General features: G+C 42.2%; 1 protein-coding gene across 2 annotated transcripts in view; it reads left to right on the top strand.

Annotated features, from left to right (window-relative positions):
* adcy8 (adenylate cyclase 8 (brain)) overlaps window positions 1–12026 on the top strand; it is a 120596-nt gene extending 108570 nt beyond the window's left edge. For both annotated transcript variants that reach the window (XM_005746328.1, XM_005746327.1), the window contains 4 exons: window positions 5027–5173; window positions 8073–8165; window positions 8736–8850; window positions 9560–12026. In XM_005746328.1, coding sequence (XP_005746385.1) covers window positions 5027–5173; window positions 8073–8165; window positions 8736–8850; window positions 9560–10059 — 855 coding nt within the window. In that variant the 3' untranslated portion in view covers window positions 10060–12026. The remainder of the gene's footprint in view (window positions 1–5026; window positions 5174–8072; window positions 8166–8735; window positions 8851–9559) is intronic.
* Window positions 12027–16087: the final 4061 nt, after the last annotated feature.

Raw genomic sequence — 16087 nt, 5'->3', positions numbered from 1 at the left:
AGAATTTCAGTCACTGAAACAAAAGCACAAACCTGCCACATGGTCTGTAGCAAAAAACAACTCAACATTAGTTGTGAAAAATCCTCCAAAAAGCACCAACAGCACAAACACAGCGGTGAGATCCAGTTTAATGAGCCAAGGTGAAGCCAGCCAAGACAGTGAGCGGGTACAGCTGCACACATCTGGACAGCTGTCAGTCAAAGCAGCCCTGCCCCCAAGTCCACTATCCAGTTGGATGAGTTATAAATAATAAACCATCATCACAGTTATTATATGACACTTTTTTAAAAATATATTTATACAAAGAATCAAATACACACAATGAAAGAAAATCAATGGGTGGAGAGATGTTATATAAAGGATTAACAGCAAAAATCACCTTGATAAGCAGACATCAAGCATACAGTGGCAGGAAGAAATTCTCCAGATTATGGCCCATCTTGCAAGTCCAGGAGAGGTTTCTAGATGCCCTGAGAACTGCTCAGAGACTTCCCTTTGCAGCAACGAATCTTTTTGGAACAAGGAGGTGATGGGGATTTCCATTCTTGTAAGATTTGCCTCTTTGCAGCAATCGTCCCTATCCCCGTGTTTCCTTTGGTGAGATGGAAGTGGCCTATCAGAGGAGCCAAAGGTGGCTAGGGTGCAGTCTAGTTGGCCCAGGCCTCCCTCAGACGGTTGGCATTAACCGGAATAACAAAAACTTTGGCGAATCGGGAAATCAGATGTTTAGAGGTTGGTTGACCAAAACAGATAACAGAGAATATGATTTTTAGGTTTAGCGTTAACATCGGGGATAGACCCACGCATAAATGTCTAATTTGTAGATACTGAAAAAGTTTGAGCTGAAACAGCGCAATCCCCTCCTTTTCCCTTTGACACTTATTAACTTGAACACTATCCCTTATGATAAAGCCACCGTGTTGATATATCGATCAGACATTATTACGTTAAGGTTATCTGTGTTTTTGCTTAAAGTGCAGGAAGAGGTGACAACAAAACAGCTTCTTGATGCTGTTTTTCTTCCAGTCGTCCATTCTTCGTCGCTCTCCTTCACCAGCTCAGTAATACCTGATGCCACTGGTCCGCAAACACACCCGTTATCACTAGTCCTTTCAAATTGCTGTATTGTCCTCTCTTGCCTCCTTGATGATCAAATCTCCAATGTTCCTTTGCCTTCCAAACAAAGGTCGAGCAACCTATGAATTATGAATGTCAGGAGAGGAGAGCCGATATCATTCTGCTTCTAATTAAAAAGGACACGATTAAAAATGCATCCATTAGAATAGTTTGACTTCTAATCACTTGTTGCATTATTAATCAGGATGTTTGTTGTTCTGTGATTTAGATACCAGAGCACTGGGTTATTAATAGGCTCCCACACCCCTGAGGAGGTTTTGATGATCTTTGGAATCAATTAAAACTCAGCATCATTTATTCCACCAGGTAGCTTCGTTTTTTTGAAGGTTTTATTCCTGAGTGTGTCAGTCGCTTACTAAATGGCACTTCAGCAGAATTTAATCTGTTAAACTTTTGTTCAGTAACAGCTTCAGTCAAGTTTTTATTTTGACGCCACATTTTTAGTTTCTTATTCTCGTCAATTCATGGATCATTTCTGAATTCTTCTTCGTCTTCTTGTAAAGCTTTTATTTTGAAACATTTAGAGGAAAATTGTATAGAATCAAAAAGGACCCAAAGCAAAGTTGAAGTGAATGATTGAAATGCAACAAAGTGTTTGAAAGCAGAGCGGCTGGAAACACACTGAGAGCTGTCATGCAAATTATGGCGTGTTTCTGAACGTCTTCGAGGCGTTTCGAGTACAACTGTCAGCGTTGGAACATTAAACTCACGCCAAATTTCATAATGACCCAAATGGAAAATGGAGTGGAAAGTGAGGAAGTGGAATAAATGTGACTTCAAGGAAAGACAGAAAAACATATCTGTAGAAACAAAGGTTTGCTGCTTCAACGACACTTGTTTGTTACAGACACTTGTGCATCAAGCTAACTGATTGGTTGATCCAAATATTTTTGGCAAAGGAAAAAGAGGAGAAGAAAATGATGGTCTTAAATAACATCTCTGCCCCTGTTTTTAGACTAAAAGTTCCTGACACCTCCCCCATGTTTTAATGTCATCATGGCAGCAGACATGCTGCATCAGTGCCGGGGCAGCCAGCACTCGTCCTAAAGCATGCGGCTAACCGCGCGCTGCCCTCCGAGTTCTTAGTGCTTGGAATTCTTTTGCCTGGAGGCCTTTCTGAGGTAATCTCAGAAACTACTGCATCTGACTTCAGTGACTCATAAAAGACAGTTTCGGATCAACATCAGATCTATAGCTCGAGCAGAACTTGGCTCCTGGAACTATGATTCTAAGCTGTAGCTGATCATCACGATGAGATAATCAAACAACAAACTGTAGATAGACGGAACATCTCTCTGCTTTAAATCAATGTTAACATTTTTATTTGGGGGTTTTTGTCTGTACTTTGGAGGCATAAGTCGCCATATTTGTATGAGAGAGTGATGGTGCAATGCTAAATGCATACACAAACCCACAGCAAGTCATTTGATATGTTATTATTTTATTATTTTTATTTTTAGCACAATTCAAAGTAAATGATGACTGCAGCATCAGGAAAGGGACAAATCAAAATGCATAACACTGATGGTCACCGCTAAAGCCAGACATGAATATGTTGGGCTCAACGTGAGTGTCCACCAAGATTACAACGTCAAGTAAAGTTTAGAGGTAAACAGCACTGAGAGCACAGTGAGGATAAGTGAAAGATATCAACTTGTAAATTTACATGATTGAATGATTTACTGAGGCAGTGCTCTCCATCGAAGACAGAAATGATGCAAACATTGCCCCCCAGCTATATGAAATTCCACACACCTCGAAGCAGAAAACGTGGTTAACAAAGAACACTGATAACCATTTATGTGATCGCCACCATCTCCGCCTGGGGTTTTAGGGATTGTTAAAAAAGCTAAAGAAAGCCCGGCTCTGTCGAACTGGCTCCACAGTACACCCCGCTGAAATGTACATGTTGTGCTGAAATAATTAAATTTCATTTCTTCAGGGTTTGACATAACTTGGCTAAATATAGGTTATTCTAATCCAAAACATTATGATGTTTGTGCATCACCCAAACCTCTGTAAACGCCCGGAGATGCACAGTATAAAATATGATGTCAGAGTTGCTGTCACAGCCCGTAAGCATCATCCTCAGCAGTGTAGCCCTGTAGTCTGTGTTTGTGTTTTACATTCCAGTTTAGCTCTCATGCATTTTATTATTCTTAACCCTTATCAAGATTTTTATTTCTTTATTTAATTTAATTAAAAATTTGCTCAATGGGATGAGAAAGGTCTTTTTTTCTTCAGATCACAGATGCATGATCCAAGTTAAGTACTAAAGTGAACTGAATACTTAATTGGAGGTGATGAGGAGTGTTGATGGTGGAGCATTACTGCCTTTAGTCACCCATCTTTCTATTTAGTATTAGAAAACTCCTCCTGAAGTATGTTAAGGAGGCTTAGTTTGCAGGAAAAAGTAAAGCCCAAATGAACCTCGGAGCTCCGGCTGCCCTGAAAAGGCACCGGGAATAACCGAGCAATTAAATTAGTTCGACTTTTACTGAGTTCCACTTTGAAGGCGCTGACATTTGACTGAGCTCATTAAGCTTGTATGATTTCACAATAAAGTCAAAGGCTTATTTTTATAAGTGTGTAATTACATTAAAATGATAACAGACAGAGAGAGGCACCCAGCTTCTCCTGAATTATTACCTCCAAATGTTGAACTCTGGACAGACATTATGTTTTCTAGCTCATCATTAAAATGCCTCCTTAATGGCACAAAGAGCGATTGCGTGTGAGGACATGCTACTGCATGTCAGCACGCCTCCCGCCCGGTCACGTATCAACAGTGCCCCCTAGTGATGAGCACTGTGTAATGCACAAAACTGTAAGGTAATGATTGCTGCTGTGCGGGCTTTTCGGTGCTTTGTTTTAAAGCTCCAAAAAGTGTTTTACCTCCAAACTTCCTGTCAGGGATATGATTGACTACAGCTGACAGCTGCTCTGTGGAAACATAGAAAGGCTTTATTTGAGAGCACTCACCAACACAGAGACTATTGGAAAAATCCAAGGAGCTCAGTGCAGGTCTGAGAAAGTGTCATAATCCAACATCATCCATCCAAACAACGGCACAAGTTTTATATGACGTGTATCCTCTTAGTTTATTTTGATGGTCCAAGACAATCCAGGAAGAACTGAGGCCTCCAGAACATCACCATCTACTGTCAAGTGAGTCACATCACCATGAAGTGAGAGAAGCCCCTGATGCTATTAACTGCAATTATTCAGCTCCACGAACTGCACCAATCAAGCTGGTTCAAATCAGCTGATGAGTCGTTATCTTCATTGGCAAATATTGCACATGTCACACTATTTAAACTACACGTTGCTTTTGCCTCTGCAAGCCACTTTGCAACCAACCTCCCTTCAGTCCCTTTGACTTTGTCGCTGTCATATCTCTCGTCACTGATGCCTGTTCTGTTCTTTCTGTGTCTCCTTCTCTCCTGATGTTTTTGCCTCTCAGCTTGAACTTTAACTAAAGTGTTCTTGAGAGAGCTAAAAAGCGGACGATAACCTGGAGCACAGTCTGTTCTATTACACTTCTCTGTTAGTGTCTTCCCTTAGATATTACAAGTGGAGTGCCCAACACCAAAGTTTAATTTCTGTTTTCATTTGCTGGAAGAAATTCAGAGGGGATGAAAGTGGGGCAGTGTCACATTTGTCTTGTGTAAAGTTTCACTCAATTCTCTGGAGAGTAAAGCAATGATCGACCTGCTGCTATAATGTCAGCTGTCAGCCAGACGATTGTTTGAATGCGTGGCCAAATTCACCAATGCTTGGTTCTGCAGTATCCATAGAGACACAAAACAAGTGACTGAATGAAGTTATCTTGTTTGCGATTCAAGAAAACGTGACACCGTGAGCTCACTCATGACGTGTTTACCCACAGGAGCTGTACTCGCAGTCCTACGATGCCGTGGGCGTGATGTTTGCCTCCATCCCAGGCTTTGCTGACTTCTACTCCCAGACCGAGATGAACAACCAAGGAGTCGAGTGCCTGAGGCTCCTCAATGAAATCATCGCTGACTTTGATGAGGTGAGACTGCAGATTTTCAAGTGTGCCCACCTCTGCTTCAGACAAACATTTTAAACATGCAGAGGACCGTCTCTGATGTCAGCATCTTCTGTTTTTCATGAAAAGCAGATCACTTCACAGCGGGTTAATCCGAAGCCAGAAACAACGAGCACACTCACATACGTGCACAGGTTATCAACAAGCACTGATTTCAGACAGAAACGCACCCGCACAGGAAATAAACACCACAGACACAAAAGCTTGTGGGTTCCACTGATATGAACCCAGATATTAGCTCTCATCCTGTATTGATTTAGCTTTCATGATACAGGGAGGATTTTTAAGCTTCCGTGGCAGCTGCTCCAGACTTTCTACACGAGTTCAAAACAGACTGAAGTACAGAATTACTGCGACTGATCCACCAAAGCAGAACTGTAGAAACAGTTACCTTGTTGCATCAGCAAGAAGGAACCTTCAAATGAGAAGAAACCAGTTGATAAAAGAGCTGCTCAATAAGTCTCCATGCGTCAGATTCAGTGTGAGTTAGGATGCTTGCAGAAGTTTCACAAAACTTTGCACTTTTTGGTTCCCTGTGGACAGAGTTGAAGTCTACAGGAACTCGTGGTCCTGATCAAGCCTCTGAACCGAAGTCTCTGACAGAAAATGTCAAAGTCTCCTAATAAGCGCAGAGACAGGCAGACACCAGCTGCGCTCTCTGCTGCCTCGGGCCACAATCCTCACTCACTTTCCCTCAAAACAAGAACAGACCTTGCAGTATGAGCCCACGGCAGAGGGGCTCTCACTGCAGATGACAAGATCAGAATAAATGGCTTCGTTTTAGGGGACAATTAGCAAAGAAGTGAGTAAGATTTATGCATCAGTCTGATTGTTTTCCACAGCAGACAATGATACAACGATGAGTTGTGGTTTAAAAGTAACAGATTCCTGTAAAAACGATGATAGTTTTATATCAGCTGACTGCAAAGAGAATCTCTTTGTTTGCTGTCATGTCGGGAAAACTGAGCAATAAGCAACTCCACATTTTTGTTATGGTACTTTTCCGCTGTTTCCATCCACAGGAACTTGTGTGTTCCCACCATCAGAATCTTAATCAGCTTAATCTTTAGACTGTTTTCATTTTCCCTGGTTTAGATACTTCTGTGCACACTGGTTGGTTAAACTCTGATTAGACAACCACAACAAGGGACCTTTCAGAAAAGAAATAAAAGTCAGATTTGGATTGATGTAAGCTTTTTTTTTTGGCTTATTACATCATATATCCAGAGATTTTTCTTATAAGGCTTACAGAGTCAAGCAAACATGTTACTGGATTATTCAGGGTTCAGTTACAACCAACTCCAGTGACATATCATCCATTTTAACTCTCTTGGCTCCAAGCAGTACAAATGCTTACCTGAATCATCTGCCAGACACACCCAAATTCATAGTGATAAATTATCCATATACCGTGTTGGGAAGGTCACTTTTAAAATGGTTTCCACTACAGATTACAGAACACATGGCCCAAAATGTAGTTTGTAATGTATTCTGTTAAGTTACTCAATGTAACGTATTCTGATTACTTGATATATTATCATGCTTTTTACAACTACATGAATGTACTATTGCTGTGGGATTTATTACTATTACTGAAGGGTACTCACCACCAAGCTAACATTGCTAGCTGGCATTAGCTGAGGTTAGTTCATAGACTGCTTTCAGAACTGCACATGATTATTTGCAGCTAGCAGGTTCTTAATGCTAACCATCAAGTCTAACAGTCTGCAGTCTAGTACACCGTAGTACATCGAAGATACTGAAGTGGCACATAACCCAGGTAGCTACCACAACTAAAACAAAGTAGCTGCAATAGGCTAACGTTCGTTTTTAAAAAATAACTTTCTTTAGGTTGGAGGTGGAGTCTTTTGACGCTGAGAGCAGCTTGGTTGCTGGCAAACAGAGTTTGCATTGCACGGTCAGATTTCCCGTTCTTCTTTAAATGTGAAGTGGCGTCGGAATTTCCAAGTAAGAAAAGCATTCCTGCCCGTGCACTGCTGGCTCTGGGTCCACTGTGTAACTGACGCCACCAACATTAACAGGACGTTTACATTAGAGCCTCTTATTGCGTGTTTTGTTTGGGTTTCTGGTAATGCATGGAATTAACAAAATTAGAGAGGGGATAGCCTAATATGAAACAGGAGAAGACCGCTGTGTAATCCATTTATTTCAACTAAGTAACTGAATTCTAATCATCACCTATTTAAACAGTAACTGTAACAAAATACAGTCACTCATATTTTGTATTTTAAATACGTAATGCCGGTACGTGTATTCTGTTACTCCCCAAAACCGCATTTCATGTTTGGTGACACGTTGTGCTGTATTTAGTCATGTCTCAAATCTTGTTGTAATTTGTGGTTTTGTTTAGTATTGCAATATGCAAACAAATACTGCTACTTGCCAGATAGTAGAGTGGAAAGCCATGGAAAACAAAATGAGAAAGCTGGAACAGGTATCGACTTTGATGAAATGCTGCCTGCTGAGGATTTGTGTGTTTACCAGCCAAGAGCAGCTCTGACAAAGACAGAGGCTGACAGAGTGAGGAGGAAATAGCTGTTGCCACATCAGCTTAGTAATTTACTCAACTTATCTTCACATAGTGCAAAAGCAGAAACACAGTGATGTTCAGTTCAGTTTTTTAATTCAATTTAACCAGTAACATGAACGATTATGTCCCCGAAAAAGGTTCCTGGGAGAAAAAACATCACGGAGCCCAAACTCCGTTATCCATGACAGGCGGTGGCAGATGGAAGGATTAACAGAGCTGGAGCCTCTTCACTTGTTGTGGCTTCGGAAGTAAAATATTTGCAAGAACAAGAAAGAAAACACAAATGTTCAAAGTGTCTCTCTGACTTTACAGCTGCTGGGTGAAGACCGATTTCAGGACATCGAGAAGATCAAGACGATTGGCAGCACCTACATGGCCGTCTCTGGTCTGTCACCTGAGAAGCAGGTGAGACCCTTGGGGCCGGCTGTTTTCTTTACTTTACATGAACAAAATAATTTGTATACATTAAATGAAAATAAAAGGTAATTAAGTGGTTTTAAAAATAATACGAACATTTAATGAATCTGATTTCTAACATTCTGACGTTTCATTTCTCCAAACATGCTGGTTAGGATCCTCGCACTAAGATCGCCATCTGTTAGCTAGTTAAGTGTAACTTTGCTGAAAATTGGTTGTTTGATCAAAGTTTTGCAGCATGGCTGGAGTCAGTACCACATGTGAACTATTTTGCTTCTTGTAATTTGGTATTTTGAGGCAGAAGTACTAGAAAATATCAGAGGACTTTTCAGGCTGTGTGGAAGTAATTAAACTAAGAAATAAAAATAATGACAGATCCCAGCCCGTCGCAGCTGTTCGAGTGGAAGCATTAGATCGTGTGCCTAAAACCTTGAGTGAAGGCTTCAGTATCCACTGCAGTGAAAAGAGTTTTCTGACACAGTTCATCTCTGATGCGCCTGCCCTGCAGCTGGTCCTGATGTTCAGCTGACTCAGACCCTTCTGCTCTCACTCCCACAGCAATGTGAAGATAAATGGGGTCACCTGTGTGCGTTGGCAGACTTCGCCATCGCCCTCAACGAGAGCATCCAAGAGATTAACAAGCACTCCTTCAACAACTTTGAGCTGAGGATCGGTAAGAGCTTTGATGACGAAAGAGTAAAGTGGGTAACATTTTGTGGAGATCATCTCAGTCTAAACACTCAGAGTGGAGTGGACTCAGTTTTAATTTTCAATGACAAACACCAGAACGCTGTGTGAAGACAAGTGGGTAGTAGTTTCTGCAGTGCAGGTGAAAGAAATAAAAGCAAACAAAAAGCATTTTTACCTTTTAATGTGGCTGCAGCACAGAAATAATGTTCTCAGTGTCACTGCATCAACCTGAAATCCATGAAACTGAGAAAAAGCAACTGGTTGAATTGTTTCCTGTAGAAGCAGTAGGGTGTGCTTAGTTTTACCTTGTTTTTCAAAGGACTTCATATACTTTCTGACAATAAAAAGCAAAGATCAGCTGTCTCAAGGCAAACTCAACATCGAGGAGTGCAGATTGCGACAGCAGACTTCTTCGGGTTCTTTCAGTCCTTAAGTGCAGAACAACAAGTACACAAAGAGTCAGATGCTAATCAGTGCAAAATAAAATGAGAAAACAACAACTCGCACAGCTGGATGTTTAGTTGGAGATTCACTGACTTTTGGAGTCTCAAGTGGCCTTTTAAGGAACTGCAGTTTTTAGCACCTCCAGATTTGCATCATTAAAAATGAAAACAAAAGCAAGAAGACCCTTTTTGTGTTTTTAATAAAAAATGGTTCAGCCCCTAACAGCTGGTCCTGTGTGTTTTTGGCAGGTATGACTCATGGCTCGGTGGTGGCAGGCGTGATCGGTGCCAAGAAGCCTCAGTACGACATCTGGGGGAAGACGGTGAATCTGGCCAGCCGGATGGACAGCACCGGCGTGAGCGGCAAGATCCAGGTTCCCGAGGAGACCTACCTGATCCTGAAGGAGCGCGGCTTCGCTTTCGAGTACCGCGGCGAGATCTACGTGAAGGGCATCAGCGAGCAGGAGGGCAAGATCCGAACGCACTTCTTGCTGGGCCGCGTGCAGCCCAACCCGCTCATCCTGCAGCCCCGCAAAATCACCGGCCAGTACTCGCTGGCGGCCGTGGTGCTCGGCCTGGTGCAGTCGCTCAACCGGCAGAAGCAAAAGCAAATCCTCAACGAGAACAACAACTCGGGCATCATGAAGGGCCACCACCACTACAACCGGAGGACGTTGTTAGCACACGGTGGCTCCGAGGTGGGAGGGGGCCATCACGCTGAAGCTGCTGATAAAACTGAGCTGTCCTGAAGAGCAGACTGGAGTTTCAGTTCCACAGATCTCTCAGAGGCAGGGCTGCTCGTCAGCCAGAAATAGTGCCTGCGGTTGAGTTAAACCTAAGTGGGCGGAGCTAAAGAACATTTCTTTCTAGCATGTTCGCAAAAAAAACCACAACAAACAAAAGTCCTTGAGGAGCTGTTGCAGTTTAAGCTGCTTTCAGGTCCTGAATTGTAAGTTTATGTTGTACTGAATAAAGGCTGTTTTCTGAAGAGCTACGTAGGCAGGATTCAAATCAGGAATGTCATCTTATCTCCCAGAAATCAAAAAATGCACCAAGAGTGAACAAGAAGGAAAGGCTTCAGTGCTAAACTAAACTGAACATGGCTCGTTAAAGATTAAATCTACTACTTGTTTAATCTTTAGTGTTACTGGTTGGAAAACTTCAATGGGGAGCTTGTTTTAAGTAAACTTAGATGAAAGCAGTTTTTCCTCATTTTAATCTGAAATAGTCTTTCAGGAGATGCAAATAAATACCATAAAATATAAATACATTCCGTTTGTCATGCAACACCACGTAATATCAAGGAGAACAGGTCAACAGGATACAGCAGGAAGTTACTGATATTCTCCTCCAACATCCATCCTTCAGAGAAGTTAAATTATTTCATGCACATTTTAAAGGTGTTAAATTTGTTGCACTGAGTTTGGATGGGCCTGAATTTTAGTAGTGATGTCACTGCGAGCACTTTGAGTTCACTATGTCATGATTTTTGCCCCTCTACACATTTATATCACACAATGCAGCTGTAAACGCAGGAGAGCACCAGATCCAGACTTCATTCCAATACAGCGATGACTGAGTTAACCTGCTGTGAACATTAGCAAACTTATATTGACTGAGCAGCTGTTCTTTTAAACTTTGTCATAGTTAAGATGTTGAAAAATGATAAACAGAGGCAGACTAGTAAGACACATTAGCTTACTTAACGGCTGAACTGGCGTCAGTTCAAGGCCTGGAGTACACTGGTGGAAACCCTAAAGAAGATGAATCAGAACGAGGTCTTGCTTAGTTCATTGACAAACGTGGTTAAAGCCTTTGAAATGGTTACAAAGCAAACTGCACATCATGTGATATATAAGTATCATGTCACTGCATCATTGCTATAGCAACGCCATGCTTTTACGGTACCCAGAGTGTACAGTAATGAAACAAACCCAGGTTTGTCTGAGGGCGGGAACTGACACAGCACGTTACTTTACAAAGTACGAATAATTTTACAGCAAAATATTTGCAAAAAATCCCAGTTCCTGCTAAAGGTGGAAACAACAAACTTGCTTCACCACGTGAGGAAAAGTCACACCATCCAGCACAACCAGGCTATGAAGGAGAGGATGCTAGCAGCTGATGACGTGTGAGTGAGTGTCACTGGAGCACTTGCTAGATACACTTTATATGACAGGAAGAGAAAATGGAAGTTACTGAACTGGTTTAAAAGCTTGACTAAAAATACAACATCCAGTGTAGAAAATATGTTTGAGTTTTATATGGGAAATACTGTGTGGCTCCACTTACAAGGTGGACTTACTTTAGTTGTTGTTTGACTAAAGTTTTGAGCGTTTGCTTTGATTTAAAATTTTTAATGTCACAATTGCTAGTCTTGGTAGTCGAGGATCAGTCTGCCAGGACCTTTGCTCCTGGACGGTGCCCGGCACACATTGCACTAAACCCCTACGGTGCCTACGGGTGGTGGGCCTGCAGGAGGATGGGCCCATGTCCCTTTTTTGGGCTGTGCCCGGCCAGGCCCCATGGACTAAGGCCCGGCCACCAGATGCTCGCCCTCGAACACCTCCCTGGCTCCAGGGAGAGGCCCCGGTAACCCTATCTCTGGCAGGGTGAACTGTTCCCTTGGTCTTGTACTTCTGAGGGGGTCACCCTTGGATCTTCCAAGGGTGAGAAGTTCAGCCATCTGGGAGGGGCTCAGAGTAGAGCCGCTGCTTCTCCACATTGAAAGGAGCCAGTTGAGGTGGTTGGGGCATGTCCCACTGGGAGGAGGCCTTTGGGTTTCCCCCGGATAAGCTGGCAGAGGTGGCCGCGGAGAGGGAGGTCGGGACTTCTTTGCTAAGGCTGCTGCCCCACGATTCAGCTCCGGATAAGCGGAAGAAGATGGATGGATGGATGGATTAAAATTTCCAGGGAACACATGACGTAGACTACTTTTGTGCTTAGGTTTGACTTATTCTGGCACTACTATTGCACTAAAACGCTGTTAGCATCTGTGCTAGCAGCAGCAACTGGTAGCAAGTCATCAGTGACAGCAGCTCGTTTGTTTACTTACACCTATAAATACTGCTGCTTGCAGCAACATTCAGTTCAATTTTATTTATATAGTACCAAATCACAGCAACAGTCACCTCAACGCTCAACATTCAGCATTTTATTCCCTATAACATCAAAAGTTGCAGTTTTTCTTAAAATGTCAATGGAATTTTGAAACAATATCACCTACCCCTACTTAGTAAATTCACCTTTGCAGGTTATGTAATACCTGCTGCAGGCTTTACGCTCTCATACTGGTCTACATGTGACAGTTATGCACGAAGAAAAGCCCTGACCCCCAAAGAATAAGCTCTGCAGCAAATGTGCACTCTGCAAGCTTCCAACTTTGATTGTAAATAGAGGACTGGCGTAGCTACCAGAGTGTCACCCAGTGGTTTGTTAATTCTGATGTTTAGCTTCCATCAACATCTGTTTTTATTTTTTAAAAGCCAGATATGATGATGTTTGGATGTGAAGAATGCAGGGTGGAAAGTTTCAATCGAACAGAAGCTACTGTAGCCTGGTTAGCATCCAATGGCTATACTGGAGTTTGACTTGTTAACAAGTCTGGTCATACCCCTAGTAATGAGTTAAATTTTACAGTAGTCCTTATGCTCTGCAGCTTCACTGAACTGGGTACATGAATGGTTCCTCTGCTGCAGGTCCTGGTAAAGGCGACCCCGTAGCTCACAGCAGCTTTCCAGATCACAAGAAAGACTCCATCACTGCCATCGCCAGCTGCAGTGGAGCGCTGGTTCGAGTCAGCCTGACTTCAAGACAAAAGTCTTTCAACAGAAACCTGTCCAGTGAGTCTGCCAGCACAGGAAACACGAGATGTGAACAGGCCGATTGCTAGCTGGTTAGCTACAGCTGAATTTTCAAAATAAGGGTGTGTCCACTCAAAACAAGAATGGTGTCGAAGGGATGAAAAAAGCTTTAAAAAAAGTCACCAGATAAACTAGGCCAGCCATTAAAGTAAATCTATACTAATAATTTAAATTATTAAACTATGAAAATTTATACTATAAAGGTGGAAATCTTTTTTTCCTTTTTTTTTTTTTTTTTTAAACCAGGTTGTAAACATGTAAACGTGCTGATTTTTCCTGTATGGAGACTGACTCACCTTTGAAGACAGCCTCGAGTGGTCATTAGAGGAATTGCAGTTTTTGGTATATTAGCTTCGGTTCATTTTTCAGATGCACTTGGCTTTAAAACTTTGCCAGTGTTTTAAAGAGGAATAAAGAAAACTCAGAAAGTTTTTCAGATCTTCAGGATAAACTCAACGCATTTTGGTGCGAAACACTGAATGTACACAGAAAAGCAGGCGCGCAACCAAGAGGTTCACAGATCTGCAGCCAAAGAGAGGTGGAAAAAACTTGCTAATCTCTGAGGTGATTATTGGAATTAGCATTGAGGCTCTTGCTCAATGCAAGAGCCTCTTGCTAATGCAAGAGCCTTAGCTCAATGCTAAAGCATTGAGCATTAGCATTGAGGCTAACTGGATTATATTGTTGTGGTGAACGAGCCTGCTGACCTTTCAACATCATGAATGTCATGTAAAAATGAATGAAAGTCACTTACATGTTTTCACCACAGTGACTTCTTTTCATCGTTCTAGGTTTACCAGGTAGCCCAAATGTGCTCAGAAAAAGAAAAAGAAAATCTCTGGCCCCTCCCACTTTGGGTTAACTCAACCAGTGAGATCATTTCTGGCTCCTGAACATCTCCGCTTTTGATGCATGTTTGAAGAACTGAAAGTTCTCTTTGGAGGAGAAGGAGAAGAGTAGGAGTTGGTTGTGGTTGAGGTGGGAAGGAAGGAGGGAGGGAGACTCATCCACCCTCACCCGTTCGATATCCGTTTGACCGATCCCCTCGGACTGTCTGATGTTCCTCCTGTCATTTCCCCTTTTTCATGTCACCTGACTCCCAACCCATCCCTGCCTATAAACCCCGCCCTGCTCTGACCCTCGCCCGGTGTCGATGTTTCTTTTTTGTATTTCTTTTATATATGAGAACACAATAAAAAGGGGTCTAATTTTTTATACAAACCATGTGTCTGGTTGCCTTTTTGTCCCGTTTCCATGGCTTCCCATAAGAGGCAGGCTTAGATACACCCTAAAATGAAAGTAGAAATCCAAAGGTTTGTGGTGCTGATTATTTATCAACATCTGGTTATTACACAGATGAGCTTTGACTGAGGATTAGTTAAACCAAGTGCACTTCAGACATATGTCTACATTCGTTGCACAAAGCCAAGCACAAAGGTTAGTCAGTGATCGTCATCGAGTCATTAGTATTCAGTATTTCTAACTGAGGGAAATGTCTCAGAGGTTTCTGTGTAACTTCCTATGATGTAGCTGGTTAAATGAAAAGGAAAAGTGCTTCAGTCCTTCCTGTGTCACCTCTTAGCAGAGCATACACCAAACCATCATTTCTGAAAGGAAAGACCACAACACCATCACATAATTCATAACAACATCTGTGTGTTACGAGGTCGTTTTCTTCTGTGAAGCACTTTGTAACGTGGCTTTAGAAAAGCACTCTATAATTACAGATTATGCATTTTGTTAAAACGATCTGAATACATTTAAGATTTGATTGTCGTCTTATTGCCAGCCTTTAGGATTAACTAATTAATTAACCCGACTTAAAGGCAGGAGTCAGACTGGATCGTCTCTCCATCAGGAGAAAATAGGAACTAATCTCATTTCACGTTACTTTGTGGGCTCGTGTTCCATTTTCTTTAAAGTTCCAGCGTTCCAGTGTGAGGCGTCTTATTCTCTGTAATATCAACCAGTTGCTATTTATTTTTGTAAAAGTGTAAGCTGTATTATTCTAACCCTGAAGTGTCTTTGTGAGACCTGTCCCATCTTTTGAATGCTGATGTTATTGAAAAGAGACGGCATTCAGTGCGTCTCCAGAAGAACAGGCAGGTTAAAAAGTATCTGATTCCATTTCCACATCTTTTATCTTCTTGATTAAAAAGGTTTTGATGAATTCTTCCTTCTCTTCACATCTGACAAGCGTGAAGTGAAGAAGTTGGAAGTGAAGCCAGACTGCTGCACAATCCCAAACCATCTGGACCCCGGCTGATGGTCGATGATCTGAATCAGAGCTGATCGTCTGCTCTGTTCAGACACAGGAAGGATGCTTTACTGTTCCCGTTTTAACACAAATACCAAACATCAACAGGATGTAAGAGCAGCTCTTTGATGTTTTACTGTAGCGGGGAGAATGAAAGTCTTCAAAAAGACACTGTCCAAAGGCCTGCACACTCACAAAACGCCCCCAAAATGTAGGAAATGTTAAAGACAAAGTGACTCTGGGACAGAAACCTCAGCACACTGATAGGTAAGAAGGTGTTTTCAATGATCCCATTAGCGCAGCTTGTTAGCTGATTAAGATTCAGCTGACTCCCCACACCCACTCACTCACCTGTTCCTCATTTTCCAACCATCTCTGTGGATTTATAGAAGCCCTTTCCCACCCGCTGCTGTGTTGCCCTCTTCTACCTCCACAAGCTTTCACCCTCATCTTTCACCTCCTACCGTGACAGAGCTGAGCCTGCACATGTTTGTGGCTTTGTGATGTCCTGTAAAAAAGAAGTGGTCTGCTTTCATCCAAAAATGTCCTCCACATGCAACGATCAGTCCTGTATTTAGTCCCTGAATCCAGACGAGTGCCATCAAGGAGCTGGTATACAAAGACATATCAGATTTATCGTCTTTGGTGTAATTTGAG

Source organism: Pundamilia nyererei, unplaced genomic scaffold, assembly GCF_000239375.1.
Source record: "Pundamilia nyererei isolate P.nyererei 1_Seehausen unplaced genomic scaffold, PunNye1.0 scaffold00177, whole genome shotgun sequence".
Taxonomy (NCBI): Eukaryota; Metazoa; Chordata; class Actinopteri; order Cichliformes; family Cichlidae; genus Pundamilia; species Pundamilia nyererei.
The sequence above is the reverse complement of the archived record's forward strand: the minus strand, read 5'-3'. Positions and strand labels throughout refer to the sequence as shown.